General features: G+C 47.6%; 1 protein-coding gene and 2 long non-coding RNA genes across 13 annotated transcripts in view; 2 read left to right on the top strand and 1 right to left on the bottom strand.

Moving 5' to 3' along the window:
* The window catches only part of SWAP70 (switching B cell complex subunit SWAP70), an 83,690-nt gene extending 80,324 nt beyond the window's left edge, over positions 1-3,366 (top strand). For 8 of the 9 annotated variants that reach the window (XM_077960553.1, XM_077960550.1, XM_015114742.3 and 5 more), the window contains one exon: positions 228-3,366. In XM_077960553.1, the coding sequence (XP_077816679.1) occupies positions 228-334 (107 nt within the window). In that variant the 3' untranslated portion in view covers positions 335-3,366. 9 annotated transcript variants of the gene reach the window in all.
* LOC106993338 (uncharacterized) lies at positions 638-23,124 on the bottom strand. Of its 3 annotated transcripts, none has more exons than XR_013404018.1 (3): positions 22,881-23,124; positions 7,793-7,868; positions 638-833 (listed from the first exon to the last, which is right to left on the bottom strand). It is a non-coding gene; the product is annotated as an uncharacterized LOC106993338 (long non-coding RNA). The 3 variants fall into 3 exon arrangements; XR_013404019.1 differs by lacking the exon at positions 638-833 and adding an exon at positions 7,175-7,351 and having other exon boundaries at positions 22,881-23,040; XR_001439559.3 differs by lacking the exons at positions 638-833; positions 22,881-23,124 and adding exons at positions 7,175-7,351; positions 9,065-9,183.
* LOC114672343 (uncharacterized) overlaps positions 9,278-26,801 on the top strand; it is a 50,554-nt gene continuing 33,030 nt past the window's right edge. The window contains exon 1 of the long non-coding RNA XR_013404020.1: positions 9,278-9,485. This is a non-coding gene — a long non-coding RNA (uncharacterized LOC114672343). The remainder of the gene's footprint in view (positions 9,486-26,801) is intronic.

Below are 26,801 nucleotides of genomic sequence, written 5' to 3'. Positions count from 1 at the left end.
AGCTGTTTAGGGTAAATTTCTCTTGAAAACCTTATCCCCTAACAGGTAAGAGCACCCAGTTAATCCCCTCGGTATACATCTTCTAATTGTTTTAGCTGGTATGACATTTATGGATGTTCCTCAAAGAAGAAATAAAGTAGGAAAGTTACTGTTTTGTCTGTAGAAAAATGATGGAGTACCCTGAAGAATATAATACTTCCTGTATTTAAAGCATGTTTGTCTCTTAGGTTCAAAGAACCCTCACCTGATCACTAACTGGGGACCTGCAGCTTTCACTGAGGCAGAACTTGAAGAGAGAGAGAAGAACTGGAAAGAGAAAAAGACCACGGAGTGACTGAGCTTGCTGGCAGTCACATCAGTTATGTAGATACTGCATGGCAGGAGAGCTTTACGCTAAAGACAAAAGAAATGGCTTTGGGGGCTGGGCGCGGTGGCTCACGCCTGTAATCCCAGCACTTTGGGAGGCCGAGGTGGGTGGATCACCTGAGGTCAGGAGTTCAAGACCAGCCTGGCCAACCTGGTGAAACCCCGTCTCTACTAAAAATACAAAAAAAATTAGCTGGGCGTGGTGGTGGGCGCCTGTAATCCCAGCTACTTGGGAGGCTGAGGCAGGAGAATCACTTGAACCTGGGAGGCGCAGGTTGCAGTGAGCTGATATCATGCCATTGTACTGCAGCCTGGGTGACAGTGTGAGACTCCATCTCAAAAAAAAAAAAAAAAAAAAAAAAAAAACCGGCCTTGCTGCTTTTAACTGTTCTTCCTTCCATGCCTCTCCAAGTGGGTCAATATCCTAAGGAAGCCTTCTTATTTATCTTCCTGCAAACAAGGGCTACCTGAAAAGAGAAAAAAAAAAAAAGTCAGCATTGTTAAGCTGTTTATTTACTCTTTCTTTGAAAACATCACCTTCTGAAATTTGTCTTTTAGCTCTCTCAGATTCTTCCCCAAATGAGGCAGGGTGCAGACAGCACAGTCAGCTCTGCAGAGTTTGGAGCGGCTCACTGCCATTGGGTACTCAGAACCCTGTGGACTGGATGTTAGCTCTTTCCTTTGGCAGCGTGTTTCCTTTGTTTCCTTCTCTGAGTATGTGCTGTTAAACTAGATTGGCCAGTTTGCTTTCCATTCCCTGACACTTGGCATGGAATGCCTTTGACTATTGGTGCTCTGACAGAGAAGTCACGGAGTCACTGCCATTTCCTGGTTGCCCTTTTGGAATGTAATCCTGTTAGTAGAGGTTTTCTAGCTTCTGCTAAGATATTTCTTTCCCTAACCATCATACACTTGGCATGTTTCATTCCCATCTCCTTTCCCTTCACCTTAAAGGAGACTACCCCTTTGCCCCATATTGTCAACCTAATTTTCTTTCGTCCTCTCTCATTGAATGATGTGCTACCAGGTATATGCCAGGCTGTGAGAGGATTATGCTGAGTAGTAGAAAGAAGCTAATTTGAAATAAAAATTATTTGGATCATAAAGAAAGCAGATGAGATGCACATGGCCAACAGGAAGTTGACTGTATGTCTGCTAGTTAGATTCAAAACATCATAAAGATGATAGCATGTCAATATATTAGCCTAGCCATAATGTTAGCCTTTGTTAGGTGGGCAGCTTTTCTGCCTTTTCCCTTCCTCTATAGTGACAATGGAGAAAATATCTAATAGAAATAAGTGTAACAGGGAAATTGGGATCATAGTTTATAGGCATCTGATTTGAAAGGAGTATTAAGGAAGGTTTTCTATCTTTAGATTAAAAAGAACATTTATGAAATCAAGCCTTCTAACACTAGTTATAATTGAGAAGCAACAGTAACTCCATGGACAGCAATCAAGCTTAAAATTGTAAATAAATATGAGGATAATTCAGTTCTTGCAAAAAAGGGCAGAATTCAGTAGAATAAAGTCCTTTTCTCTCTATAAGTATTAAATGAGGACAGAGAACCTCAGGTGTTCAACCTCAGTGCTTGCTGAGTGCATACTAAGAAAGCAATTCCAAACAGATGTATACATCGAGAGAGAGTGGTATTAGAGGTTTCAGTATATGTATTTATTTACATGAGAGGAAACTGGAATATAATCCCATAAATTATCACATTTTACGACTGGAAAATATTTGCCAATGAAGAAATGCTCTGTAGGTATTTGTGTTAAGATTTTGGGCTGTTTAATAAAAATGTAACTTTATTTAATGATTTCTTATAGTTGCCTTTATAAAGTTTATTGTCTAAAATATTTTTGTATCATGTGCCTTTGAAATTTGCCAGCTGATTTGGGTGTTGGATTTCTGCCCAGACATTTATCAGTATTACCATTTTATTCAGTAGCTGGCAGGTGTATAGACCAACGAGACTTAGGTAAGGAATGGAACCTTTCCTGTGGTTTGATTGCACATTACACCAGAAGACTCCAGTATCCGTCATTCCAGAATGAGGAAACAGTATTTTGCAAAGAACCTAGTCACCTATGTGAAATCTATGGGATGGAAACAGTGTGGCCTTGGGAGTCAAATAGTCTCTGCATGGTGGGGAGGGTCATGATGGAATGTGTGAATTTCTACTTCTAGAAGTTGTGAAATAGGCCCTGCACTTTTGCAGAATGTCCTTCCTTAAACCTTGCTTATTCTACAACTGTAGCTGATAACATGACCTGGGGCTTAGCTGCTCTAGCCCTGGGTTCTTGAAGACCTCACTGCCTGACCCCTGGTCATCCGCCTAATGACTGCATGCTTTCTGGTCACATGTGAACCTTGACATGACCAAGCTGTTATATATGTGGTTGCGCAAAAGCTTTCTGTTTAATGCGTAGTGTTATTACATCTTGGTTTTCAGTGGCACTATGTCTAGAAGGCAAAATCCTTTTAAACAGTGCTTTGGCTAAGATAGATACTTGTGAATCAAAGATGGCAAAGAAATGAACTAAGTATATTCCATTTGGAATTATATTTTGATACTAAGTGAATTCTTCCTAATATTTAAAATGGTTTCACCTGTCAAAGGGCCAACAGAACTCTTGGTTTTACTTTTGTAATTACTGTACAGAAAATTTCAGGAGTGTTTGAGTGCTTGTCATCAGGTGTTTTCCTTAATAAGTAGGGATATGATCAGTTACAGGAATTATACATGAAAAAAGTTTTTGAAATGTATTTTTGTGATGTGCTATGTTGAGAGGAAACCAAATATTTATGATTTTAAAACATTCGTATGAAACCATTGTACAATGTAATATGCTCAACTTTCTCAATTTTTTGCTGATTTTTCTAAGATACATTAAAAATGTTTTGTATTTTTTTTTTAAGTAAAATGGACCCAGTAAGAAAATTAAAAATACCAGAATATACATTTACTGTCTGATTTAATAAAACAGTGGGGGTAAAGTTGGGTGTATCTGTATGTGTTTTCATATGAGATGGACTTTGGTTTAGGGACACTTCCTGAAAACACTGGGTTTGCAGTTTAGAACCCAAGAAGTTAGCTATGGCCTCATCTTTGGTGTTTGAGTCACGAATGTGGGCAAGCCATGGCTGATGTGTCAGCTCACAAACGGGAACTTACAAAGATGATTTCTCATTCATTGTTGCTGTTACCTTCAAATTTTCTTACCTCTGTTTTCCTTAGTTTTTTTTATGCCTTTCAGTTTTTCTTTCACCAGAGTAAACCATGTGGCTTTTTGTTTGTTGTTGTGGTTTACATTGTTGCCAAGATAAAATGCCTATTGTGGACTAAGTGGGCCCACTCAGTCCAGCTTGAGTGTATATTGGAAAACTGATCTTTCCCTCTTGGAGGGAGGGAGAGGACACTGGTTGGTGTGTTTAAAAACTGTTCTTTCGGCCGGGCGCGGTGGCTCAAGCCTGTAATCCCAGCACTTTGGGAGGCCGAGACGGGCGGATCACGAGGTCAGGAGATCGAGACCATCCTGGCTAACACAGTGAAACCCCGTCTCTACTAAAAAATACAAAAAACTAGCCGGGCGAGGTGGCGGGCGCCTGTAGTCCCAGCTACTCGGGAGGCTGAGGCAGGAGAATGGCGTAGACCCGGGAGGCGGAGCTTGCAGTGAGCTGAGATCCGGCCACTGCACTCCAGCCTGGGCGGCAGAGCGAGACTCCGTCTCCAAAAAAATAAATAAATAAATAAATAAATAAATAAAAACTGTTCTTTCGGGCCGGGCGCGGTGGCTCAAGCCTGTAATCCCAGCACTTTGGGAGGCCGAGACGGGCGGATCATGAGGTCAGGAGATCGAGACCATCCTGGTTAACACGGTGAAACCCCGTCTCTACTAAAAAATACAAAAAACTAGCCGGCCGAGGTGGCGGATGCCTGTAGTCCCAGCTACTCGGGAGGCGGAGGCAGGAGAATGGCGTGAACCCGGGAGGCGGAGCTTGCAGTGAGCTGAGATCCGGCCACTGCACTCCAGCCTGGGTGACAGCGCGAGACTCCGTCTCAAAAAAAACAAAACAAAACTGTTCTTTCTGAGGCGGGCAGATCACGAGGTGAGGAGATCGAGACCATCATGGCTAACACGGTGAAACCCTGTCTCTACTAAAAATATAAAAAAATTAGCCAGGCGCGGTGGCGGGCGCCTGTAGTCCCAGCCATTCGGGAGGCTGAGACAGGAGAATGGTGTTAACCCAGGGGGTGGAGCTTGCAGCGAGCCGAGATCGCGCCACCGCACTCCAGCCTGGGCAACAGAGCGAGACTCCATCTCAAAAATAAAAAAAACAAACTGTTCTTTCTCTATCACAGTGGTTCTCAACTGGTGGTGATTTTGCCCTCCAGGGGACGTTTGGCAATGTCTGGAGACATTTTTCATTGTCACAACTGGAGGGACTGTTGCTGGCATCGAGTAGGTAGAGGCCAGGGATGCTGCAAAACATCTCACAATGCCTAGGACAGCCCCCAGTAACAGAATTATCTGGACTAAAATGTCAGTAGTGGCAAGATTGAGAAAACCTGCTCCACAGAAAGGCCAGTTCTGTTATCCAGAACACTTGTCTTTCAGATGTCCTAGGAGTTGACTGACCTCTTCGGTGCAAATGAGGAGCACCTGGAAGGGAGAATGCCTGTTCTCTGTGAGCTGGCAGAGAGCAGAGGGCAGGGACCTCTGACACACCCAGAGCCTCTGGAGGGGGTTGCTTTGGATATATTTTAAAGACTATGATGCAAGTTGCTGAAGCGTGAAGTGTAAAAGCTGCCTTAACCCTGATTTCTTTCCAGGTGCTGAAACACAGGGTGAGTCTGTCAGCACCATTTAGCAGCTTGTGAGGAATGAATGTTCACATTTGCCACTCAGGTGGTGATGTGTCCTGCACAGCGCTTGTGCTTGTTCTAACTGGCCAAGCCTTAATTGCAACCTTCTGGGTAGTTCCAGCAAGGCACAGCTGCCCTAGCGGGGTGAGGATCAGGTGAATAAGGTCAAGACATAATGAAAGCGTGGGAAGAGGCACTCCTCAGCTTTTACAGTGCAGAGGAGGTGCTCCAGATTTGTTAAAGGATCAGTCTTGGGAATAGTTTATGGAATCTCTATTTCTTTCCTCTCTTTCCCCCTCTACTCCTTTCTTTATATATTAGAGACTGTAATAATCACCTCCCTACTTCCTACTTGGCAATATCCACTAAAGCTAAAAACAACAGCTACCCTCTGGCCCAGCAGTTTCCACTCATTTCAGAGAATGAGGCTGGTGTCCACCAAAAAACTTGTATAAGAAGATTCACAATAGTTTTATTATAATGGCCCCAAACCAGAGACACCCAAATATCCACCAGTAGAGAACAGACGAATTGTATATCCAAACAAAGGATACTACACCTAAATTAACATAAAATTAACATATTACAGAGAGAGGCAACAACATGGCTGAATCTCATGGACATCATGTTGAGCAAAGAAGCCAAACACAAAAGAGCACATACTATATGATTCCATATAGATTTCCAAGACACTGCTAATCAGTGGATTTAGAAGTGGTTGGGAGGCGGGGGGCTGTAAACTGGGAAGAGACACTTTAACTTTCTGAGATGCTGTAAATGGTGGTTACATAGGAAAAAACAATCAACTTTACACCCAGGATTTGTGCAGTTTACTGTCTGTAACTGCAGTGCCTCTAGAATGCCTGAACTGGCTCACCTTTAATTTTTTTTTTTTTTTTCCCCAATGGAGTCTCGCTCTGAGTGCAGTGGTGTGATCTCAGCTCACTGCAGCCTCTGCCTCCCAGGATCAAGGGATTCTCCTGCCTCAGCCTCCCAAGTAGCTGGGATGACAGGCATGTGCCAGCACACCCGGCTAATTTTTGTATTTTTAGTAGACAGGTTTCACCATGTTGGCCAGGCTGGTCTCGGAACACCTGACCTCAATGATACGCCCGCCTCGGCCTCCCAAAGTGCTGGGATTATAGGCGTGAGCCACTGCACCTGGCCTCACGTTTCAATTTGCAGAGAAGGAACTAGAAGGGGACATGCGAAATCTGTACCGGACTTCTAGGATGCTGTTCATTATACCATCCACCTCCTCTCAGGTCCTGATTACATTTTTATGTCAAACATTTAATTTCTCAGTTCCCCATCACCCAGCTAGTTGCCATGTGCCACCCCTACATGCACAGGAGGGCCCTGACCCTTTCTAGTCCTGTGCTCAGCTTCCATTGAGGCTTCTGAGGCTACCGAGTCTTTGGCCCTGGGTAGTGGATACATCTGTGGTGGACACTAAATTCCAAGCGGGGCTACACTCAGCTGCCTTTTCCTGTTCCCACCACACAGACGCAGTCCATGGTCTCTTAGGGTTATGCACCCACAGGAATGCAGGACTTTGTTTAAATCCCCCTCAACAGCAGTTCACAGGGGCCAGCTGAGGTCCAGCAGGACTAGAAAACTCTGTCTAGCAAACCCCATTCTGTTCAGTTCCCAAGACCCGCAGCCCACTGCCCCCTCCTCCTCATCGGAAGTCCTCGTTTCCTGTTCCATTTCACCCTGCCTCTCCCCCTTCAGCAACACTTTCTGCTTGAACCAGCAACCCATGGGGGTTTCAGGGAGCAGCCTCCCTGCCCCACTTTCTGCATTTTTCCTCTGTTCTCAGGTTCCATTTTCTTCCTGATGCATGGACCAGGACCTCCTGAGCAGCTCCCCTGGGAAGACTGTCCTCCCACAGGCTGGTTTCAGGGGATACCAGGGCTGCTGCACCTCCACACTCACCGGTTTTCCACTCCCCTCAAAGTCCAGGCTGATACGAGACCAGCGTCACTGTCCAACTCTGCCAAACATGTGTCTCCATTCCCATTTGGAGGGTGTGTCTGGAATCCTTGTTTACAAGGTGTAGAGGTGGAAGACCATCCCAGAGCCCCATGGCCCTGTACATCTGACTGCAGTTAGCTGGAAGATGGGTAAAGCAATGAATGGCTTTTTTTTCTAAAGCTGTTGCCCTCCCAGCCTGGGCTACAAGCAGTCAGTGCTTGAATCTTCCTCCCTACCCCCACCCCAATCAGGCCTTTAGGGCACTAAGTTGGAAAGGAGCCTGGACGTCAGAGTCAAACAGGCCTGGGCTCTACTGTGGTTTTACCTTACTGTGTCATCTTGGGTGGGTTAGGATACTGTACAGGTGATGTGTCCTCACGGTGTCACACCTAAGGCACCTGGTGTTTTGTCTTCATGCATGTTCTTTAGAAACTCACGTGGAGGGGGGTTTTCCATCTGGGCTGGGCCAGGCCACTTAATGGGCATGTTGCTGGTGGGCTGGCCAGTTCTGAGAAGATCTGGCAGGTGACTGCGGTAGGTCAGCCATTCAAGGCTACTACTGGAGAGTTTGGGAAATACCTTAGGTGCTCTATGCATGTCCACAGGCAGGTCTGTAACTTTTGAGGTGTCCGGCAAAGGCAGGTATCTGGCAAATCTGTGAATGGATGAGTGAACAGATGAGGTCCTAGGTGAGGGCAAGAGCCCAGCAACACACTTCCCCAGTCACACCTGCTCTTTGGAAGGTTCCAGCAAGGCTGTGGAGAGGACCCAAGAGCCTGTGACTGCCACCTCCCAGTAGACCCCAAGGACCTCCAGCCTCTGCTCTCCCCTCAAGGGTCCTGTCGCTCCGTTGGTGGCCATTAGCTGTGGGGGCCAGAGCTGTTCTCCACTCTACCTCCCAGGGCCTGTATCAGCCGATGACGGTTCCTGCGGCTTGTAATGTTCCTGCTGATCTGCTTCACTCACTACCTGTCACTTCTGATGAACTTTCCCAAAAGTCAGCCCAGAACTCCTTAAGGGCAGGGGCAGCCTGTTGTGGTAGTTCCAGCACCCTGTACCAAGCAGGTTCTTAGTAAATGCTGGCTTTTGAGTGGCCCCTTTCTGAAATAAATTCCTTGTTCTCAAATATATCCTGGATCTGGTCCCCTTGGGTCCAATCAGAGCTTGAACCAGACAGCAGTGACTGACCACCTCAACTCTCAAGAGTTTCTGGTTTATTTGGAGGCTCTACCCCACGTTACCCTAGTAAGGCTGGGAACTCTTGCCTTTCTTTTATCTTAAAGGAAGTTAATCCCAGCATATGTGAAAGATGGACCATCCACCCCAATGCCTCAAGTCCTGGGCTTCATTTCTCCATTTCTCCCAGGGGACCCTGGGAGTCTACATGCAAACAGTGATACTAGAAAGTTAACTTCCGGAAATCCCCTTGATAGGCCAGTTCGTCCCCCACTCTCTCTCCATGTGATTTTTTTTTTCAAAAAGTAACTTTTGTAGTTTTTTTTTTCCTTATCACCAATACATACCCAATGTGGAAAATTGAGAAAAAGCAGGTATGTAAAAAGAATAAAATGCTTCGCCATAATCTCACTCTGCAGACAACCGACAATGGCAAAAACCGCAATTAATTTTGCACCAACCTAGTGCTAGGATTTCAGTACACAGCCTTCCAGGCCTACATTTAGGTTTGTTTGAAACAGGAACACGCGGTTTAACCGCCAAACTGCGTCCGCCCCCCCTTAAGGCTAATCCCACCATCCTGACCCTCCTTGGGAGGTCCCGAAATGACCCCGGTTCCAGGTGTAAGGGTAACGAAATGCACACGTTTTTGAGGGAAGGAGGGGAGGAAACGACCTGGTGGCGCAGGTCTGTGCGGCCGAGGGGGTTCGCTGGGCTGGTGGAGGGTCGTGGCGTGGCCTAGGGGGTCCCTGGGCGAGGGAGGCGGGGCGCGGCGAGGTGGGGGCGACTGGGTGGTGCAGGCCTGCGCACGCGCGCGGCCGTGGGCGGGACGGGCGGCCAGGTGGCTTCGCCGCCAGGTGGCAGGCGTGCGCCGCGCCCGCAGGTTCCAGCCCCGACCCGGGCGCTCAGGGCGGACCAGGGTCGGGTCGGGTGGGGTGTGCGGTGGCGGCTCCGCTCCTGGCTGCTCCGCTCTGGGTGCCAGGGCGCGGGTAGCTGCCCCGGGGTTCTGCCCACCGGGGAGGAAAGCCACGGGCACTGAGCGCCTCCTGAGAGCCAGCCCTGATGTGAACTCATTTTATCTGCCACGACCCAGAAGGTGGGCGCAATTTTCCCATGTTCCAGGTGTGAAAAGTGAGGCTTAGGGAGCTAGGCAGTTGCTCAAGGGGACACAGCAGTGACGGCTCTGGGACGAAGCCCTGGTGTCCAGACGCGATGGCCTCTTCCCTCATTCCCCGCGGGTACGGCGCGCCGCCGGCCTGCGGCCTGCGGGGAGGTGGTCGGGTGGCCGCCCGGGCTCCTCCTCGGGCCCCTGAGGATTTCCGGCCGGGACCCCGAGGAGGGCCCTGTGGCCTTCCGGCATCCGTGGTCACGACTCCAGCCCCACACGGCCTCCCGCTGGTCCCTGCGAGTGCCCAAGACGGGGCCGTCCTCCCGTCTCCTCCCTTCTCTCCCCGCCCCCGGCGTCTCCCGCGGAGGGCGCTGCAGGCGGCCTAGTTGGGATGAGGGCGGGCGGGCGGCCCACAAGCAGGGGCCTGTTTCCTGACTCGTTTGACCCTGGCTGTCCCCGCGGAGGCCCCCGGCAGACCCAGCAAGGTCATCTAGGGCGAAATTCCAGTCTGAGCCCTGAGCAGTGACTTAAGTTTTCCCGATAAGGCTCAAGAAGGGACACAGAGTGTCCTGCCCACACCCTCACTCTGTCAGCACCTCCGCTCTGGTGAAGCCTCTGCTGCAGACAGCCCGGCTCGAGAAGAGACAAAGATAGACTCGGGACAGATAAGGACAGAGACAGCCAGGGAGAGAGGGGCAAGGAGCTCAGAGGTGAAGATGGGGCCGCGCCGATGGGGAGGCAGCGGGCCTGCGGCCGCTGAGATGGGAAGTGGGCCTTGGAGCGGGCTTGCCGAGCCTACGACCGGGGCTGGGATGTTGGAGTAAGACGCCGCCATGGGATCTGGAAAAGAAGGGGTTTTTGGCATAGTAGAAAAATGGATTGGGCTGGCAGCTTGAAGGTCACAGCCCTGTACCTCTGGGCCTGGTCTCGTGTGTGCACCTGGGACCAGTGGGTGAGGGGTGATGTAGAGTCAATGAGGGACGCGCTCGCTGAGTCTCCAGGAGGCAGGAGTGGAGAGGGCGAAGTGGGGAGGGTAGGACCTGTATACCTACGGTGGAGGGGGCAGGCGGGGGACACATGCTGCTGGGCCAAGACTACTGAGTCTCTCTTGCCTGCTGGAGGTCCCCGGCTCAGGACTTATTCCATGCACATTCTGATAAAATATTTGTGCCCAACACTAACTGTTTGGCTTGGCAAATAAGCAAAGCCATAAAGTCATAGCTGGCTTGTAGGCTCCCAGTCACCATGTGCAGCTGAGTCACAACCACTTCCCCCACCCCCTGAGGAGCTAGCGCCTATGCTCATGCCTGCACTCAGACACATATCCACACAGGTACCCACAGATGCCACGTGCCACTGAGTCATAGCTACCTCCTCAGCACGTGCCTGCATGCACTTGCACACAGGTCCCCACAGATGCCATATACACCTGAGTGTGAGTCATCATCACCACTGAACCCGGAGGGAGGACACCCAGAGTATGTTCTGCCATCCCTGCTTAGAGAGAACCACATATATACATATACAGATATGTGCCCACCGCACATCCTGTTGTACCTGCTGCATCATACCAGCAGATCAATAAATGTTTGTGGAATGAATAAATGAGTAAACAAATGAATGAACTAACAAGTGAAAACGTGAGTGACAATCACACTGCGTGGATACTGGGTAAAATTGGTTGGGGCAGCCCTGCAGGGTGGGTCCCAAGCTCTGTGTCCAGAGGGAGTTGTCTTGCTCCAAATATAGTCTCTGTGGGCTGGCAAGGAGCCAGGGCTGCCTCCCAGACCCTGACTTCACTGGGCCAGAGGCCCAACCTCTGAGGAGTTGAAGAAAATTAACAGAGAAGAGGCCCTTGCTTTCTGTAGCCAGGGCTGAGCTGTGAGATGAGTTGGTGGGGGAATGTGTACTCTGGAAATATCACTTACTCAGAGACTTGAGATGTAGGACAGAGTGCTCTGCTGAAGGGCCCAGAGAAGACTGGTTCTGGATTGGGCTTCTTGGGAACTCTGCCCCAAATGTGCAGAATGTGCAAGAGGCCTGGTCCCACTTGAGATCTGGGGCAAACACAGTGCCTGCGCTGAGCTGGTGATTGCAAAACTGAGGCCCCCTATTAGGCAGTTTTTTGTCTAGGCCTGCCCTTCTGGGCTGGGCTTGTTCCCAGACCTGCTTCCCTGTCTCTCCCTTGAATCTTCTTTTCTGAAGCCCCTGTGCCTCTGCCCTAATTCATCATCTGGAATATTTTAATATTACCCCAACTGGTCTTCTTGCCTTTAGACAGTAAGTATCTTGCTCATAGCTGTCAGAGTTATTTTTCTAAAATACAGATCCAACTATATAACTTTCCTGTTCAAAATCCTTCCATAGCTTCCCACTTTTCAGCATTAAAGTTGGATGGCCTCAGCCCTGTGATGAGATCCTTCATGACCTGACTCCACTCTACCTGGAGGTTATGAAAGGAGGTTATCCATCCACATGTGGATGGATAGTTGTTGGTTACATGGATCGATGGATGATGGGTGGACTCTAGGATAATGGACGCTTATAGGGATGAACGGACTAGTGGACTGATCTGTAGACAGATGATTAGAAGTATAAGTGATCAGCCAAGCACAGTGGCTCATACCTGTAATCCCAGCACTTTGGGAGGCCGAGGTAGGTGGATCACCTGAGGTCAGGAGTTTGAGACCAGCCTGATCAACATGGTGAAACCCCCTGTCTTTACTAAAAATACAAAATTAGCCAGGCATGGTGGTGCATGCCTATAATCCCACTTACTCAGGAGGCTGAGGCAGGAGAATCGCTTGAACCCGGGAGGCGGAGGTTGCAGTGAGCTGAGATTGAGCCATTGTATGCCAGCCTGGGCAACAAGAGTGAAACTCTGTCTCAAAAAAAAAAAAAAAAAAAAAAAAGGGGAAAAAAATGAAGTATAAATGATTAGGAGGGCATGTGGGGATGGAGAGATGGGTGGATGGATGGTTGGAAGGACACTGCTCAAGTCAAGGTTGTTTTTGTTGCAAGGAACAAAGAAAACTCCAGTGTTTTTAAGAATGAGGGGTACAATTGTGAGAATACAATGGACAACCTTGCAGAGAGCACTGACATTCAGGCCTTGTGAGATTGGAACTGGAAAGTCAGGAACAGTGGCTCTTCTCTCCATCTCCCGAGGACCTCAAGGTTCCTCTCTTTCCCACATTTCTCTGTACTCATTCCTGTCTCAGCAGTCTCCCTCTGCTCGATTTTCCTCCTCATGGTCTACTCTCAGCCACTCTTACTCATTCCTTCCACAAGTTTTTACCAAGTGCTTATTTATGTGACTCTTTGTACCTCAACAAAGCTCCTACGTGTTGAAAAATAGCAAGCAAAACAAAGTTGCTGCATTTATGAAGCATACTTTCTAATGAGGAGAGAGAGAGAGTAGGCAGTTATATGTGAGCTGACGTTAAATGCTATGGGAAAAATAAAGCAGGGAGCAGTTTGGGGAGGGGTTGGGTTTCTGCTGCATGTAGGATACTCAGAGAGGGTGTCCCTGATATGGTCATATTTGAGCAGAAATCTGAAGAAATTGAGGGAGTGAGCCGTGAAGATATCTGGGGGAAGAATGCTCTAGGAAGAGGGCATGGCAAGTGCAGTGGTCCTGAGGTGGGAACTCTGTGGCACTGTGTGAGGAACATCAGTAAGGATGGTGTGGCTGATGTTGTGTGAACATGGGGAGGATAGTGGAAGATGAGGTCAGACGGGTAGCAGGACAGATCATGAAGTGTGTTACAAGCCATTGTGAGGACTTAGACTTTTACTGTAAGAAGGAGGGGAGGCATTGGAGGATATTGAACAGAGAAATGACATGATCTTAGATTTTAAAAAGGACCTCTCTGGCTACTGTGATGAGAATAGACTGAAAGGGACAAGGCGGGAAAGGGAGACAAACAGGGAGACCACTTAGGAGGCGACTGCAGAAATCCAGGTGAGAGATGTTGGTAGTTTGGACCAGGGTGGCAGTGGTGAGGGCAGTGATAAGTGGTCCAGTTTAGGATTGATTTTGAAGGTAATCAGGATTTGCTGATGGATGGGATATGGTGAGGTGGCCCTGCTCCAATCAGCTGTGGACAGGGAGGATATGTGGTATAGTGTGGTCATCTAGCTCCACCCTCCAGCAGAGGCAGCTTGACGTTTGTCTTGGATAATGAGGGCTAAATGCAGGGTTGCAGAGTCACGCCCGCAGCACAGTTGTTTCTGTCTGAGCTATAAGGTCACTCTAAATCCCACTCTTTCAAAGCAGACATATTCAGCAGGCTTCATTGAAAACTGCTTACCATTGTTAGGATAGAACTGGAGCTTGAAGTGACCTGACTTCTCAGTGATACCAAACATTCATACTCTCCAAGGAAGAGAATGAAGGAAGAGAATGTTTATGACTGGCTAAGTCTGTCACCATTCAGTACAGACAACCTCCTTTGGGCAGAGTTTTATGGCAAGCTATTGAAGTTATATATGTACACATATGTGTGACAGATCTATATCTATAGAATATATCATATCTCTATGTAATACTTAAGCTACTGTGTGTGTGTGTGTGTATATATATATATATTAAGATTATACACATACAAACACAGTTGCCTTTAGTTGAGGAACCCCAAGAACCTGCCCCTTGTCCAGTCAGGGTTGCTGCCCAGAGAAATAGAACTGATTTCACTTAATACACATGATATGATCCTGAAACTTTAAGCAGAAAGAAATGTTTATGTCCATTTTCCTTAGAAAGGGGAGGTGGGTGTGGTGGGTACCAGAGCTTAGATATTCTTTTGTGTCATAAATGAGTTGTGAAGATAGTGAGTAGATGTTTGTAACATAAATAAAGAAATATTTAGAATGATGACTATTTAGGCTGATGATAGACTAGATTACATGAGATTAGATAGATAGGCACAGGTGGCTGGACAGAATGCGAACGTGGATTGTTGATAGCTAGTTCTCTGTGAGCCAGGAAGCAGGCTCTCACCAGACACCAGATCTGCTAGTGCCTTGATCTTGAACTTTCCAACCTTCAGAATGGCAAGAAATACATTTCTGTTGCTTATAAGCCACCCAGTCTGTGGATGTCCTGTTATATAGCAGCTCAGACTGACTAAGACAGATGGTTGAATTGCACTGAGAAATGGACAGTTGGATGATGGCTGTTTAGATTGGTAGATGTCTGAATTTTAGGTTACTGGACGGACAGCAAATGGAGGGATGAAAGGCTTGATACCTTAGAGAAGTGGTGCCTCAAAGTCACTTGGAAACTTTGTTATACACACACTGCTGGACTCTACCTCCAGAGTTTTTGATTTGATAGATCTGTGGTGGGGCCTCAGAGTTTGCATTTCCAACTAGTTTCTAGGTAATGCTGATACTCCCAGTCTAGAGGCCATCCTCTGAGAACCACTGCCCTGTGGTATGCCTGGGAGTGTCCTATGCCAGTAGAGCCAACATGGTATTGCCAAGCTGGAATGGAGGCATCTGGGGACCCTGGACTTAGAGATACCATCCAGCAGGGCTCCAGGCATCCTGTCACTGGCAATGGGCTCAATGTCCACAATAGGCCTAGAGGCCCATGGCTCTTCTCCCAGGGATGTAGCACCCTTGTTTAGGACATCACGGCCCACCATGGTCTGTCCGATCATCTCTAACTCCTGCCATCCTCAACTAGGGTTGAATAGGGTCCATAAGGTACATGTACTTGGCCATCCAACGGTGCTGGCCTTGGCTGTGGGGCATATAGAGCACTCAGAGGCAGTGCCACAGCCAGCCTAGTGCCCAGGAGCCAGCTTCAAAGGATTGGAGATGTTCCCTCTGAGCCCTACCCTGCTGAGGGGCCCTGGCAAGCCCTCCTGCTTTGTCAAAAACACTTTTATGTTTGTTGTCCTTGTTTTCTCAGGCATTGTCAGTCTCTCATCTGAACAAGATTCTGCTTATCAACATTTAAACATGTTTGAATCTCACTTACCTTAAAAAACAACAAAAGCCCCTTTCTTCGACTCCTTGTCTTACTGCAGCTACTGCCCCACCCTCCTCTCACCCACAGTCAAACGTCTCCAGAGCACTGTCTCTTTCCTCACACCTCACGTGCCTCCTGTCGGTGACAGTCTGGCCTCTCCCTGCTTCACTTCACCGAAACAGCACTCCCTAAAACACTGGTGAGGTGACCTTCAGGACACTAAATCCAAAGTGCATTTTACATTCTCCTCTTTTTTTTAGATTTTCCAGCAGCATCCGAACATTCTCTTCCTTCTTGAAACACTCTTCTCCATTCATTGCAAGGCACAATATGCTTATGGTTCTTCCTATATCTTCGGCTGCTCTTTCTCTGTTCACCCTCTATTCCAGGTTTTTCCTCCTTTACCTGGCCATTGAACATTAGTGTCCTTAAGGCACAGGCTGGGCTCTTTTCTTACTTAATACTCTTCCTTCTTGGCAGTTTTATCCATGTCCTTACCTACCATCTACTTTTCTCCCTCCCAAATAAGTATCTTCAGCTTATTCCTCTCTGGATATCCATGTGCTCAGCCTCTTCACTGGGACAGCTCAAAGGCGCCTCAGCCTCTAACTAAGGCCAAACAGGATATTTTCCCTCCTCAACCCAACCCTGGTCATCCTTTGGTGTTCACCATCTCAGGGAAAGATACCACCATCCATTCAGCTGGGCAACTCGGAAACCTAGCAGGCCCTTTGACACCTGTGTCCCTCAGCCTTCATGGCCAGACCATCACCAGTATCTCTCCATCTTACTTCCTAAATATGTCTCCAGTCTATAGTTTTTGTCATCTTCACCATCCCATCCTAGTCCAAACCATCTCTTCCCTGAAACATCACAGTTGCATCTGAGGTGGTCTCTCCACTGCCCCTCTTGTGTCCCTCCAACCCATTCTCCATGTTGCAGCCACTCTGCATGTGGGTTCCCTCTCACAGCTCGGAGATGGGGAGATGAATCGCCTGGGGGTAGGCCCTGCTCAGGGTCATGGCAGGGGCTGGGCCTCAGGCTTCCCTGCACCACTCTTAGCCAGGGCCCTTTCCAGGACAGGAAGGCAGGCCCACACGTAGGCTGGAGGCCCCACTAGACACACAGCTCAGCCAGGCCTCCAGGGAATGGAGAAGAGGCTTTGAAATTTGCAGTATCAAGTTTCAGAAAACACAGGGTCAGGGTCAGCAGAGCAGCTGGTAGTGGGGAAGGCCAGGCCCAGCTAATTTCCTGTCAGAAGGGCCCAGAGGCTCCAGCCCCTCTCTGGGCTGGCCACAGGGGAGGAGATGCCGGGAATGGTTCACATTCTTCTGGCTGAGGCTGCACTGAACCTCGGGGGACCTGTGGGGAGTGAGGAGGTGGATCTGCTGAGGCCAGAGTTGGGGGCTTTCCGTAGGGACCAGGCATCTGTTGTTCAACTCTTAGGCTTGGATGAGGCCAGGGACTGCAGAGGAGATGCAAAAAGACCATTGCAGCTGTGAGAGCTGTAGGATAAATAAGCCTAACTTCACGTTTTACAGATGAGGAAATAGGCTCAGACAGGGCCAGATCCTCACCAGGATCCTGCAGAGTATCTCATTCTAAGCCCTGAGCTCTCTGTTTCTAATTGCCCAGGTCTGGATTTCCTGGAAGGCCCAGCTATGGCTGAGCTGTGTGACAGTGGGGACGTGCTGAACTGGGCTGGGCCTGGGCTTCTCCTGCTCACCTACAGACTAGGAGATGCACTTCTTAGGTGCTCTAGCTGTGGGGTGGGTGGCCACGGTGTGGAGTGGGTATGAGAGGGCTAAGTTAGCTGTGGGGCCATTCCGCCTCTCCTTGGAGGGCCCAAGGTCATTCTACCCACAAAGAGAACTTTTTGTCCTGGTCCATTGTCTAAGAGAGTGAGGCAGTCCTGGCTTTGAATGGCCCTGTAAGTGGCCTGGCCAGGCTGGGTGTGACATAGAGGTCAGAGGTCCCCTGGATTCTTAATTCTCTGGTGCCAAGACTGGCCTGGTTGACCTGTTGGGACTGGGGAGAAGAGCACAGGATGTAGTCAGACAAGCCTGGGTTCAAATCCCAGTTCCATCAGGCACTGCTCTGTGGCCTTGGACAAGGTCATTTAACCTCTTGAAATCATGGACTCCTCAGCTGTTAAAATGGGGAGGGGCTACTTAACTTCTTTCTCTAAGCCAAGAAGATGTGTGATTGGTGTGTGTGTGTGTGACGTGGGGAACCCCTCCCAGATTCAGGAAGTGCTGCACATACCCTCTCTACCAGCTGACTCCTCCCCAAGGAAGCATATGCCTGCTGCTGAAGTCAGCACCAGGGCCTGCATGCCCCCAGCCTGGTTATCCTTTCTTTACGCCTGGCACTTGACTCTGAGACTGGGGCCATTCTTAGATGTCCCAGCCATCAACCTGACAGTCTTTAACTGCTCCCTCTCCCTTTATCCCCTCTGTCCCCATCAGTTAGGCCCTACATCCTACAGATACCACCTCAGGCATGTCTCTGGAGCTCCCATGTCTATCCAGCCCAACTGCCTTCTCAGGTTGGGATAATTACAGCAGCTGCTCACTGGCCTGCCTTCCTCCCAGTCCCCCTTTGCCATCCTCACCAGGGAGATCTTTCTAAAATACACATCACAAACCTGACTTAACTTCTTTTCCTTGCTCCTCCTGATTTCACCTTTGCCCAGTGATCTTATTCTTTAATACTCAGCCGAAATGTCATGTACTCATGTCTCTTACCCCAAGGCTGGGCTATGAGCTCCTCCTATCTTTCTGCAGGCTCCTACTTGCTCTCACCCTATCATAGCTCTGGTTACACCAGAAATCATATCTTGGATAGTAGCTTATTTTACTTGGGGTCCAAAGTATCCAGGAGCAGGCATTAACACAGAAGAAGCATCAATAAATGTATGTTGAATGAATGAAAATGGACAGACAAATGCATGGGAAGATGGACACACTGGTTTTGGGTGACCAGCTCATTCATAATAGGTTCCATCATACAGCTGTGAGGGGAGAGACTGAGATTTGGGAGAACATGTGCAAGGTCAGGGCTTACCCTGACACCTTACAAACTAAAATGCTGGGCAGGTAAATGATTTCCAGCTGCCCCCCAACTGGTGAGTCTCAGCCTCCCAGTGTACCTCCTGTTCAGGTGAAGGCTAGTGACGGAGCCATGGTAGACAAGCCCTGTCCCCACCTGCTAAATTCAGCTGCCCTCAGGAAATATGGTGTTCAGAGATGACAGAGTTGATATGGTTTGGCTGTGTCCCCACCCAAATCTCATCTTGAATTGTAGTTCCCATAATGCCCACATGTCATGGGAGGGACCCAGTGAGAGGTAATTGAATCATGGGGGCAGTTACCCTCATGCTGTTCTTGGGATCGTGAGTTCTCACGAGATCTGATGGTTTTACAAGGGGCTTTTCCCCCTTTTGCTCAGCACTTCTTCTTGCTGCCGCCATGTGAAGAAGGACATGTTTGCTTTCCCTTCCACCATCATTGTAAGTTTCCTGAGGCCTCTCCAGCCATGCTGAACTGTGAGTCAATTAACCCTGTTTCCTTTATAAATTACCCACCCTTGGGTATATCTTTATTAGCAGCGTGAGAATGGACTAATACAAGAGAGGTCACCAAAAACGGGTGGAATCCAGGCAGTGGGTGGGCCTGTGTCAGAAAGAGTCTGCATGTGTAAGTGCCAATAACACTAGGGTGTGTATATGTGAGAACATGTATGCCCTTGTTTGTGTTGCATGTGTGTGCACAGGATTATATGTTTGCATGTGTGAGTGTCCCTCTTGGCCTTGCAGCAGCTGCCTCTGCATATCACATTGCACCTCTGCCCCTCTGTCTCACTCTTTTTTCTCCCTAGGCCATCCCTTATCCAATTTGCTTGTTCTGAGCTCCTGCCCCCTGTACACAGCTGTTGTACGAATACAGTGCAATTGCACGAATCACTGTGGTTCATTATATAGCCCTATTAGTTTCCTATTGCTATTGTAATAATTACTACAAATTTAGCAGCTTAAAACAATACAGATTTATTCTTAGTATTCTGGAGGCCAGAAGTCCAGAATGGGTGTTACTGGGCTAAAATCAAGGTGTTGGCAGGGCTATGTTCATTTCTGGAACTCTGAAGGAGAATCCATTTTCTTCCTTTTACTAGCTTCCAGAGGTTGCCACATTCTTGGCTCACGTCTGTCCTCCTTCCATCTTCAAAATCAGAAATGGCTCATTAAGTCTTTCTCCTATTGAGTTTCCTGTTGGGTCTTTCTCTGACATTTGCTTCTGCCTCCCACTTCTACTTATAAGGACCCTTGTGATGACATTGGACTGATCCAGGATAATGTCTTGGTCAGCAACCTTAATTTCATCTGCAACCTTAATTTTTGCCATGTAAGATGACATATTCACAAGTTCCAGGGATTACAACATGGACATCTTCAGGGAAGGGGGGTGGGGATTGTTCTGCTTACAACAAATAGTCTGTGTCTACTTTAGGTTGTGAGTTCTTTGGGGGCTGAGCTGTACTGTGTTCATCCAGAGATTCCTTGGGATCCATTCAGTGCCCAGTATGCACCAGATGTTTGTAATTTATTCAACATATTTGTTCCTTCCTTCCCTCTCTCTTTCACAGCGGTCCACCCCCATCATGGTCTGATAGCCCTCCCAACCTCTCTGGCCTCCCTGCCCATTGTCCCTCACAGGTGCTTCCCTTAGAAAGGAATGGTTCTATATCTGAAAATCAGCTTAGGTTTGAGAACTATTGACTAAAGAGGTGGCCAGCTCTCTAAGAGGAAGGACTTTGCAGAATTGCAGCAAGTGTATGTCACAATGATTCCTTCATTTTTCCCCCCAAAGAGACCTATGGCCATTTAGGTGATCATTCACTAGAGAAATGGGGATAACAAGACATTTTGAGTAGTAGATGCAGAGTTTGAGTTGACATTAACACTTGGAGCTCAAAGCATCATCATGGCCCCCCTTTAAGAGGCCTTTTGGGCTGGGCGCGGTGGCTCAAGCCTGTAATCCCCGCACTTTGGGAGGCTGAGACGGGCGGATCATGAGGTCAGGAGATCGAGACCATCCTGGCTAACACGGTGAAACCCCGTCTCTACTAAAAAATACAAAAAATTAGCCGGGCGTGGTGGTGGGCGCCTGTAGTCCCAGCTACTCTGGAGGCTGAGGCAGGAGAATGGCGTGAACCCGGGAGGCGGAGCTTGCAGTGAGCTGAGATCCGGCCACTGCACTCCAGCCTGGGCGACAGAGGGAGACTCCATCTCAAAAAAAAAAAAAAAAAAAAAAAAGAGGCCTTTTGGAGATCACTGTGATGTGATATGGCAGAAGAGCCTAGGGGCCTTTGAATGTCCAGTGTGTCAGCAACAGAGACCAATGCTGAGCCCCTGAAATGGCACTGTTCCTTGAGACCAACACATCATTTGGGGCAAGTCAACTGCATCAGGCCCTTTCCATTCTGGAAGGGCCAATGGTTCATCTCTACAGGGATAGAGACTTATTCTGGGCATGGGTGTGCCTTTGCTCACCACAGAGCCTTAGTTAGCATCACTTTCCAGGGACATACAGAATACCTGATCCAAAGGCATGGAATTCCACACAGCACAGCACTTAACTGGGGGACACTATGATGGCAAGGGTCCTATTGAACTATGGTTTGTGGCTGCTGCAGGGCACTTGGGATTCTTCGTGCTCAGAAACCAGCAGACAAGAAGAGTCATCATACTGGCAGGGATAACTGACCCTGATCAACAGGAAGGGGCAAGGCTGCTCCTGCATAATGAGGGCAGGAGGAATGTGTGTAGAGCCCATGTGATCCACTGGGCACCTCCAGGCAGCCCCACTGTAATTGTGAAAGGATGTGCAGCAACCCTGAGAAGGGTTTGATTATTTAGCATTTATCGCCTTCCCTCCCCTCCCGCTCACCCCCGGAATGAAGGTTTGGCTCACACCACCAGGTAAACCACCAGCATCTGAGGAAGTTGTTGAGGGTGGGGGGAATTCGGAATAGATAGTGGAAGAGGGAGAGAATGAAGGCCAGTTATGGCTCCAAGATTAACTTCACTGGTAGGGGCCATAGTTGGTCCCACAGACCTCCTGCATTCTTCTGAGTTCCCCTTGGGAATAGAGGCCCAAGGGAAATGGGGAGGAACTTCTCCCTGAACCTGGTGGAGAGTAAAGATCTGTGTGGCACAAGGGGTAGACTGTGATGTTAACACTATAGTTGTAGTGTATTTTAGAGAGTTCAAATTATGACTCTTATTTTTTTATTTTTAGTTTTTTTGAGACAGAGTCTCGCTCTGTCACCCAGGCTGGAGTACAGTGGCATGAACTCAGCTCATTACAAACTCTGCCTCCTGAGTTCAAGTGATTCTTGTGCCTCACCCCCCCAAGTAGCTGGGACTACAGGCATACACCACCACGCCTGGCTAATTTTTGTAATTTTGGCAGAGATGGGGTTTCACCATATTGACCAGGCTCTTTTCGAACTTGTGGCCTCAAGTGATCCACCTGCCTTGGCCTCCCAAAGTGCTGGGATTACAGACACAAGCCACCATGCCAGACCATTTGAGCTCTGAATTTTCCTTGATATGATTTGTCCATTAGTATTTGTTGTTGTTGTTTTTATTTTTGAGACAGAGTCTCGCTGTGTTGCCCAGGCTGGAATACAGTGGTGTGATCATGGTTCATTGCAACCTCAACCTCCTGGGCTCAATTGATCCTCCAGCCTTAGCCTCCCAAGAAGCTGGGACAACAGGTACATGCCACCATGCCTGCCTAGTTTTTATATTTTTTGTAGAGATCGCGCTTTGCCATGTTGCCCAGGCTGGTCTTGAACCTCTGGGCTCAAGTGATCTATCTGCTTCGGCCTCCCAAATTGCTGGGATTACAGGCGTGAGCCACTGCACCTGGCCCATTAGTTTAAATATATTCATGAGATAGACCATAATATGTAGCTGGCTGGAGTCTCAGAAAACCTTGGCATGCCTTAATATGTGAGAATCCCATTTCATTTCTTATTAATCTCTTGAGAGCAAAGAAAATCCTATAAATCCTGTCAGAGAATGTCAAGAGTTTGGACCCATGTTTTAGATAGTGGTGACTGTCCTAGTGGCTTTTAAATAGCCATCCGGCACCCGCCATTTAGAATATTTATTTTTGCTCTCAGAAGAGTTTTAGAAACAAGCAAGGGAAAGGAGCCAAACCATTTACAGATTCATGTAACCAAACCAAAATGAAACCAAGATAAAAGTGTTCACAAAAATGTTAACCCAGGAATGTAGAAAAAAATTAAATTATGCATGCATATATTAGTCAGGGTTCTCTAGAGGAACAGAACAGATATATATATAAAAGGCAGTTTAGTAAGTATTAACTCACGTGATCACAAGGTCCCACAACAGGCCATCTGCAAGCTGAGGAGCAAGGAGAGCCAGTCTGAGTCCCAAAGCTGAAGAACTTGGAGTCTGAGGTTCAAGGGCAGGAAGCATCTAGCACGGGAGAAAGATGTAGGCTGGGAGGCGAGGCCAGTCTCTCTTTTCACATTTTTCTGCCTGCTTTGTATTCTATCTGTGCTGGCAGCTGATTAGATGGTGTCCACCCAGATTAAGGGTGGGTGTGCCTTCCCCAGCCCGCTGACTCAAATGTTAATCTCCTTTGGCAGCACCCTCACAGACACACCAAGGTTCAATACTTTGCATCCTTCAATCCAATCAGGTTGACACTCAGTATTAACCATCCCAACGCAGAAAGAAACAAAAGTAAATTTACCAGAGAAGACATGTCTTGCAGACAGAACATGGATTCTGGAGAAACCAGAGTACTCAATCCAGAAAGACACTTGTCTTTAAACCAAAAGATAAAAACCCTTTTATCATTCCAGGAGGACGTACAGTCCTTTATTAAAGGCGGCTTTATCACTAAACCAAATCCTGAATAAAGTTGATATAGGAGTTAAGAAGAAATTATTTAGGCATAGGGTAAGGAAGTCCTTAGTAAGGTTTTCCTTTTAATGAAAAGAAGCTTCCAAATAATTTTCTAACAAAGAGCAGCCTGTAAAATTGAGCTGCAGACATAGACAAGCAAGCTGCAAGTTTGCACGGGTGAATGCCAGCAGCTGTGCCAATAGGAAAAGGCTACTGGGACTAGGCATATCCAACATGACAGCTCCATCTTCTCTTCTCTTTGCCAGCCACGCATACCATAAGGAGCAGACAAGATGGCGCCAGTCAAGCAAAGACCTCATTTGCAAAATAAGATTAGGGTGGGGCAGTCATTCCCTGGACAGTATGTAATGTCACACCTGGTCCAACCAATCTTTGGGCCCTGTGTAATCAGGTATCACCTCCTCAAGCCTGTCTATAAAATCCAGTGCACTCCACTGTGGTCCAGGCTCTCTTGAAGGGCAGAGCTAGCTGTTCTCTTTCTTTTGCCTAGTAAACCTCTGCTCTTAAACTCACTCCTTGTGTATGTCCGTGTCCTTAATTTTCTTGGCACGAGGCAATGAACCTTGGGTATTACCCCAGACAACAACTCCGCTTCCAAGTCAAGAGCTTCTACCAAAAAGGGGGAGGCTTGGCCTGAGAGGAAATCCACCAGGGCAGAAAATGTGAGCCATAGAAACAGAGTGCTCAAAGGGCTCAGGTGAGTATTGTACACTAGTTCCAAGAATCATGAATTCCTTCTGATACTCTTTTTCAGGTCCTGCTTCTGGACACCATTTATGTCACCTTAAATAACAGAGAGGCTCTCTAAACGAAAATAATATTTATATAATAGGGCTGTATTAGTCTGTTCTTGCATTGCTATAAAGAAATACCTGATGCCAGGTGCGGTGGCTCATGCCTGGAATCCTAGCACTTTGGGAGGCCAAGGTGGGAGGATTGTTTGAGCCCATGAGTTCAAGACCATCTTGGGCAATATAGTGAGACCCTGTCTCCATAAAAAAATTAGCTGGGCATGGTGGAGCACACCTGTAATCCCAGCTACTCAGGAGGCTGAGCTGGGAGGATTGCTTGAGTCCTGGAGGTCAAGGCTGCAGTGAGCTGTCATTGCGCCACTGCACTACAGTCTGGGTGTCATAGCAAGACCCTGTCTAAAAAAAAAACAAAACAAACAAACTATAAGCGGTTGAACTAGTTCATGGTTTACAGGCTGTAGAGGAAGCATAGTGGCATCTGCTTCTGGGGAGGCCTCTGGAATCTTACAATCACGGTAGAAGACCAAGTGGGAACTTGCATGTCACATGGCCAGAGCAGGAGCAAGAGAGAGACGGGGAAGATGCTACACACTTTTAAACCTCAGGAGAACTTACTCACCATCATGAAAATAGTACCAAGTTGACGGTACTAAACCGTTCATGAGAAATCCACTCCCATGATCCAATCAACTCCCACCAGGCCCCACCTCCAACTGGGGATTACATTTCAACATGAGATTTGGGTGAGGACACACATCCAAACTACATCAAGGGCATTGCAATGGGAATACCTATATAACACATAGTAAGCTATGTGTGTATTCAGGGAGGTAAAGGACCACAAAGGTTTTTTAAAGGAAAAGTGAGGATCAATACATAATTGTTTTGAGATAATTATCCTGGCTACAAGGATCAATAACAAGGGTGACACTAATCCAAGGCTGGACAGGCAGTTGCTGGACAGATGCCTTCAAAGGAGTAATTTTTGTGTAAGGTTGCAATGGCCTTTGTGCAAGGTTGCAAGTTTTGCAGTTTTTTATGATAGTTTTTGTTATCAGGTATTTATGCATGAGTACTCTCTCTTCATAGCTTTTCCTGGCTCAATTTATCAGGCTTTTTTGTTTTGTTTTGTTTTGCTTTTTATAAACATAAGTGACTCCATTTTGATTCTGACAACTTTAACATTGACAACCATGAAAGATTTCTGACTGCAGTGACTGTCATTGACTGTTGGCCTCAGCTGGTATATTCTGAAATCTATTACTGTGTTTCCACCAAAACCATGCTTCCCATGAACTGCTCCTAGCCAATGATTGAGCATGGCAGGGATCCTAGGAAGGCCCATTCTTGGAATATGTGGGATTCCCCTGATGGCTCAAGGACTTCTTATCTGCCTTGCTGAACTTCCTTAGAACTGCACTGCAATCCAAGTCTTCTCCACTCAACTTTGCTTCCCTTTCTTTTTCAAAAGGATTATACCAGCATCATGGTCTCTTGGCTCTTCCAGCCTTCCATGAGTTCCTGCCTATCAGGCATCTGCTTCTCAGAGGACTGAGACACATTTCTGTTACTCCAAGAACAATTCTGTTACCAAGGACCAGTGTTGTGGTCCTTGGACCAGCAGCACTGGCCTCATTAGAAATGCAGAATGTCAAGCCCCACCCCAAACCTCTTGAATCAGAATCTCATTTTAACAAGATGATTCATATATGCATTATAATTTGAGAAGCACTGATTTAGATGATTTGGATTTTTCAGCAAATCCTTTAAATCTCAGTTTGGAAACTAAGTCCTTGCCAAGGTAAATATTTGGAATCACAAAGTAACAGATCATCTGTGTCCTGCATTTTTGTAAGTCAACGCCCAGCAAAGTTAAGGGACTGGTTCAAGGTCATAGATGAGATTAGAAGACAGCCAGCACTAGAAGCCAGGTCTCTTGCCACCCAGCACGGCTCTGCTGTGAGCAGGCTATTTGCTGTAAATATGTATTGTTTAGTGTGGTAGCAGTGGAAATAAGGCTAGTTGTGGTAGAGTACAAAATATATTTGTTCTTTGTTCTGGGTTCCTGGCACACAGTGTCTAAAACCCTAGAAATTTCTGAAGTGATAGTTTCTTTTAAAAGTTCCTAACACACCCCACCCTTTAGGAGTATCTTTTGTTATTCATAACTGCCCTTCGCAACACCTGAGTTTATGCTAACAAGGTGATTCAGGTGGGGTCCCTAGCTAGGTTAAGGATGCGTGCTGGTCGTCTGAAAGGCCAGACTAGTGAATAGAAGGTGGGAACTTTCAGCCACCCCCAACCTCGGGGGAGGGAGGGTAACTGGAGACTGGGTTGTAAAACCTCTTGAATAATGAGATAAGGAGTGCCTCTGGGTTGGTGAACACATCAGATGCTGGGCAGGTGGTGTGCTGCCTCCCTCCATACCGTGCATCTCTTCCCTGTGGCTGATCCTGAGGTTTATCGCTTAGAAATAAGCTGGTAAATGTAAGTAAAGTGTTTTTCTGAGTTATGTGATTTGTTCTGGCAAATTACTGAACCTGAGAAGGGGGTTGTGGAAACCTTCATATTTATAGCTGGTTGGTTAGAAGTTCTGGTGGCCC

This window comes from Macaca mulatta, chromosome 14 (assembly GCF_049350105.2).
Source record: "Macaca mulatta isolate MMU2019108-1 chromosome 14, T2T-MMU8v2.0, whole genome shotgun sequence".
Lineage (NCBI taxonomy): Eukaryota > Metazoa > Chordata > Mammalia > Primates > Cercopithecidae > Macaca > Macaca mulatta.
This window is presented reverse-complemented; position numbering and strand designations above follow the sequence as displayed.